This window comes from Schistocerca serialis, chromosome 2, assembly GCF_023864345.2.
Source record: "Schistocerca serialis cubense isolate TAMUIC-IGC-003099 chromosome 2, iqSchSeri2.2, whole genome shotgun sequence".
Classification (NCBI taxonomy): domain Eukaryota; kingdom Metazoa; phylum Arthropoda; class Insecta; order Orthoptera; family Acrididae; genus Schistocerca; species Schistocerca serialis.
The window spans coordinates 686,807,510-686,813,509 of record NC_064639.1 but is presented as its reverse complement, the minus strand read 5'-3'; the positions used below and the strand labels follow the sequence as shown (position 1 = coordinate 686,813,509).

Sequence of the window (6,000 nt, the reverse complement as noted above, 5' to 3'; positions counted from 1 at the left end):
CATTTTCACATTACCCAGCAAGCCCATTTATGTTGATTACGGTGTTCAGTCAGTTGTTATCCTCTGTGCCAGTCTGACAGTTAGTCCTGCCGCTACAAAACCTGTCTGCTGTTAATCATAAATCATAGCCCTACTTATAGATGGGGAGAATGAGGTAGCTTGTCAGTGAGATAGGGAATAAAGTTATTTTGGCACAACAGCAGTGATGACAAGTCTCCATGAATCAACCTTAGGACAGTATAGCGTGGTATTCAGGCAGTCTTTTTTAGCTACGAGGATTGTGAACTGAAGCCGCATTTGGTAACATATTAATCATATGTGTATTGCATCAAATCTAAATCAGATACAGCTCTTACCGAAAACGTATATATAGGATCCATAACGCTGCCATGGAGCAGCTATTTCGTTTCATATATACTGTTATGTTTATGACTTACACCCAGCTATTCGTTGTTTTCCTTGAGGAATATGTGATAGATTTTACTTAAAAGAGCGGGGCTAATTCACTTCCAGGTTTAGAGACACTGACGGGTCCTTTGCCCTTTCTGAGTCTTGGCTCATCCAACTATCTTTAACAACATTAGGTCTGATTAACGTGGAACCCATTTTTACTGTTGAATGTTAGAGTGAATGGTGCTAACACTAATAGTTTTTTCTGAATAAATATTTAAAAATATGAAACTGAATATTCTGGGTTTAGTTTTCTTTTTGTCACTTCGTTATCGAAACATGTTCGGCATTAATTTTTTTCCCTCGAGAGCTTTATATATGACTATATTTTATTAAGGGTACTATGATAGAATTGTACCGTGGCTTCTCACTTTGTCCTTTTGGTTTTGATTAACATCTCTCTATGCGTGGCCTCCTTCTTGTGTCTATTCTGCCGCAGGTACGCCTTCTTAGAAGGTTTAGCAAATAGCTTGTATTTTATGTGGCCCCTCTGCCATCTTTATTTATTTTACTATATACAGTTTTCTTGAGCTCATTCAACTATTCCCCCGAAAGCTCTGTTGTGTTACGTTGTACTGTATTCATAGTACTTTTTAAGAGGGGAAGGACATCCGAGGTAAGATTTTAAATCTTTCCACATTATTTCACGAAGTGAGGGTATGTGACGGCAATCGGTCTAGAGATGGAGAACTTCATTCGACGTAATCCTTTGCATTAATCAAAGCCTGTAAGCTACGTGCCATGACTGGGTTTCATTGTCTCCCTTCTTTTCTTTTCTTAATGATAAATAACAACACAGAAACAGTCTATATTCCACAAGCACGCTTTTGATTGAACTTGCTTCTTCTGTTCACGTTTCGCCCCTATGAAAGGGACAAAGAAATAATGCACGGATTCTATTTAGATAGGTTGGTGACTTGGATGTAAAGATATGTGGTGAAGGACTGCGAAGTGTCTAAACTTATATGCCGACTTGGTTTTGTACTGAGTAATTCGAAATAAAATTGTGTGAACAGATGAGAGGAACTGTGTCGTATATGGTAATAGCTTATGGTGGATTCGAGTCTTAACAATTTCGAGAGTGGCCCGAGTGTCGTGCAATGGCATGCTTTTGCAGGTACATTCAGTAGTATATGTGGGTAGTGCCTGCAAAATTGGGTTCGAATAGAATTAGTAGCAAAGAAATAATAAATTTAACGCGACGCCTGTCAGACTCGGCTCCGACTCGAAAGTTGCAGAAAAGCTACATGCAGGTCGTAAATTTGAGGTGTTAATAAATGGATCTGTTTCTGTGGATTTCAAACCTCTGCGTCGGTGGTCTGTGTCCAGAAAAATAGATGAAGCTTTTTATAGGTAACATCAGAATAATATCTGAGAACTCATGTAGCTTAGGTAAGTGGACATACTACTAAATAAACAATGCATGATAACTGTATGAATTCAGTTTTAATGAGAAAAAATCACGTTTGGTTTGGCACCACATATGGATGGATTTTACGTGTGATCGAAGAAGGTACAGTCCCTTTCTGACGACATATTTTGCATCAGCATTTGCGGTAACTTGATTTTTTGCACACTTTGTCATTTCTGAAAAGTGAAAGTACTGATCTGCAGATCAAGTAGCAGGGCGTTAATGACTTCCCCTTGTTTCTATAACACATTTTGTAGGTTAGCATACTACGATCTCTTACACAGAAGGACACATACACTATGATCTATACATTTCTCATGGCAGGATTATATTAAATTACGAGTTTATCTGCTTTATACAATATTCCACCGCTAACTTGTAAGCGGAATAGTAATAAGTATTTCATTCATCACCTTCAAATCGCACCCTGTAGATCTTACACGATTGCACAATAGCTACTCAATTGATGTTGGAGTTGCTGAGAAGAGCTAATACAAAGTCATTAATATAATGTACCAAGTATTAAGTATCACGTATATAAAAATATTCATGTACCCAATGTAGGTAAAGAACATTAAACACTCTTATAATAACTAAAGACTATTCTTATTTCTAGCATAGTTTCTGTGAGCACATTTTCCTCGATACAGGTCTCCGTAAAGAGTGCGAAAATTCACACAACTCCCTCTGGTGCTGCTGATGCTTCGAAAAGGTTCGTTGCTACCGAAACACAGAACACCACAGTTTAACACTCGCGCACTCAGCTGCTTCTAGGAGAGAAGTTTACGGTTCACAATGCAAGCACTTAAAAAAAAATCCACTTAAACGACTGACTTCTAGTTATGTTTGCACTGCTGTGAACCACAGTCTTGGAGCTGGAATGTTGAGTATGAGCACGTTAACAGTAAGGCACTTGGGTCGCGGGCCAACACTGGCAGGTGCGTGCGGCGGTGGCAGGCGGCTGGGACAGCGTGCCGGTAACTATGGACTGCGTGGAGGGGCGGTGCGCGGCCGGCGGCGTCACAGCGCGGACACGGGCTCCAGGTTCTCCTGGTAGAGCGAGTTGTTGTTGGGCTCCATGTCTTCCGGCTCTCCGGCGCTGTTGTTGCCGTTGGTGCTCTCGTTTGAGGCACATTCGACGTCGAAGAACCTGGAAGCAGAAGCAATTGTCAAAGTATAAGCTTCTCGAATTACAGCATACTTACTAACTAGTACACCACTGGCCATTAAAATTGCTACACCACGAAGATGACGTGCTACAGACGCGAAATTTAACCAACAGGAAGAAGATGCGGTGATATGCAAATGATTAGTTTCTCAGAGCATTCACACAAGGTTGGCGCCGGTGGTGACACCTACAACGTGCTGACATGAGGAAAGTTTCCAACCGATTTCTCATACACAAACAGCAGTTGACCTGCGTTGCCTGGTGAAACGTTGTTGTGATGCCTCGTGTAAGGAGGAGAAATGCGTACCATCACGTTTCCGACTTTGATAAAGCTCGGATTGTAGCCTATCGCGATTGCGGTTTATCGTTTCGCGACATTGCTGCTCGCGTTGGTCGAGATCCAATGACTGTTACCAGAATATGGAATCGGTGGGTTCAGGAGGGTAATACGGAACGCCATGCTGGATCCCAACGGCCTCGTATCACTAGCAGTCGAGTTGACAGACATCTTATCCGCATGACCGTAACGGATCGTGCAGCCACGTCTCGAGCCCGGAGTCAGCAGATGAGGCCGTTTGCAAGACAACAACCATCTGCACGAACAGTTCGACAACGTTTGCAGCAGCATGGACCATCAGCTCGGAGACCATGGCTGTGGTTACCCTTGACGCTGCATCAATCACAGGAGCGCCTGCGACTGTGTACTCAACGACGAACCCGGGTGCACGAATGGCAAAACGTCATTTTTTCGGATGAATCCAGGTTCTGTTTACAGCATCATGATGATCGCATCCGTGTTTGGCGACATCGCAGAGAACGCACATTCGAAGCGTGTATTCGTCATCGCCATACTGGCGTATCACCTGGCATGATGGTATGGGGTGCCATTGGTTACACGTCTCTGTCACCTCTTGTTCGCATTGACGGCACTTTGAACAGTGGCGCCGGCCGGTGTGGCCGTGCGGATAAAGGCGCTTCAGTCTGGAACCGCGTGACCGCTACGGTGGCAGGTTCGAATCCTGCATCGGGCATGGATGTGTGATGTCCTTAGGTTAGTTAGGTTTAAGTAGTTCTAGGTTCTAGGGGACTTATGACCACAGATGTTGAGTCCCATAGTGCTCAGAGCCATTTGAACCATTTGAACAGTGGACGTTACATTTCACATGTGTTACGACCCGTGGCTCTACGCTTCATTCGATCCCTGCGAAACCCTACATTTCAGCAGGATAATGCACCACCGCATGTTGCAGGTCCTGTACGGGCCTTTCTGGATACAGAAAATGTTCGACTGCTGCCCTGGCCAGCACATTCTCCAGCTCACAATTGAAAACGTGTGGTCAATGGTGGCCGAGCAACTGGCTCGTCACAATACGCCAGTCACTACTCTTGATGAACTGGGGTATCGTGTTGAAGCTGCAAGGGCAGCTGTACCTGTAGACGCCATCCAAGCTCCGTTAGACTCAATGCCCAGGCGTATCAAGGCCGTTATTACGGCCAGAGGTGGTTATTCTGGGTACTGATTTCTCAGGATCTATGCACTCAAATCACGTGAAAATGTAATCACATGTCAGTTCTAGTATAATATATTTGTCCAATGAATACCCGTTTATCATCTGCATTTCTTCTCGGTGTAGCAATTTCAATGGCCAGTAGTGTATTTTTTTCACTAAATCACAATATAGCGCCTTTACAAATTAGTTACACAAATGTAACCTTTAACCGTGAAAAGAGTAAATAACTTACAGAGATGTCTGATACAACAAAATGCGGTACATCTTCAAGTTTGAATCCAAATCTAACGCGCTTAGTTCCCGACGTTCCCGCTAGGTGGCATGAGCAAATGAGTTACTCCGAGAGTCATCACGGAGTCATATAACGAACAGTGCAGAGTGTGCGCAGTGTTGTGTATGTTTTCATGAATCCAAATCCGCTCCCACAGTTGAGAGACAATTCAAAGCAAAATATCGTCTGCCACCACCTCAGAGGCAAACTGCTATTAATCGGTACAACCGCTTCACCCAAACTGGCTGTGTATCACATAGGACGCCGGATTAGGATCTGCCAGCAGGCTCTGACGCAGCAGTTGAACAAGTTCGGCAGTCTTACATTCGTAGTTCGTGTAAATCAACAAGACGAGCCACCTTAGAATTAAATATGCCTAACGTTAAAGTGTGCAAGGTATTACAGAAACGCCTGGTATCAAAGCCTAAAAACTGGAACTGTTGAAAGCTTAAAGATAAACTGACAAATAATAATAAAAAAAAGGTGAGTTTTGTTTGATATGTTTAACGAAATGCAGAATGAAGATGACTTTTTTAATAAAATTGTATTCATTGACGAAATCACCTATCATACCTATGGTAAAGACAATCGTTTGGATATGAGGTGAGCAGAAACCACGTCACATAATCTAACATGTACGGGACTCTCCTAAGATAAATCATATTTTTTGTGTTGTTAGCTGTAACAAGATTTACAGTTCTTTAGTTTTTGCACAGTCCAAACTACACATTTCTAATTAAAACTTGAAGACATACTACATTCAGTGCTGTATCAAACATTTCTGTAAGTTATTTACCTTTTTCACAATCAAAGGTAACTTTGTATTACTAATTTATAAATACCCTATATTATATCCCACCATCTGTTTCGGAATGTAGCCATTCAAAGACGTCACGAAAGTCTTAATGGGATTTGGTAAGTATTAAATTAACCAGAGTTGAGAGTACCATGACTTCTACATGGATACCCTTTTAAAATATTTATGTGTAATTTCCAGAGATTGTCTTTCTGTTAGCGAAATGCGTCTTACTCCACTTCTCTCTACCTATGGTCTTTCCGTGTATCTATTCTGCAACAGATGCTGCTTCTTAGAAGATCTGTCAGACCGTATGCAAGACGTTAATGTGACCATCATTGTTTTGGTGTTTGGAGCCTTTATCATGTTGGCAAGACAACAGATATCGAACAA

The 6,000-nt window shown here is 42.3% G+C and overlaps 1 protein-coding gene across 2 annotated transcripts in view; it reads right to left on the bottom strand.

The window, feature by feature from the left end:
* Positions 1–1,877: 1,877 nt before the first annotated feature.
* The window catches only part of LOC126457812 (protein dimmed-like), a 304,037-nt gene continuing 299,914 nt past the window's right edge, over positions 1,878–6,000 (bottom strand). For both annotated transcript variants that reach the window (XM_050094428.1, XM_050094429.1), the window contains exon 5: positions 1,878–3,011. In XM_050094428.1, the coding sequence (XP_049950385.1) occupies positions 2,882–3,011 (130 nt within the window). In that variant the 3' untranslated portion in view covers positions 1,878–2,881. The remainder of the gene's footprint in view (positions 3,012–6,000) is intronic.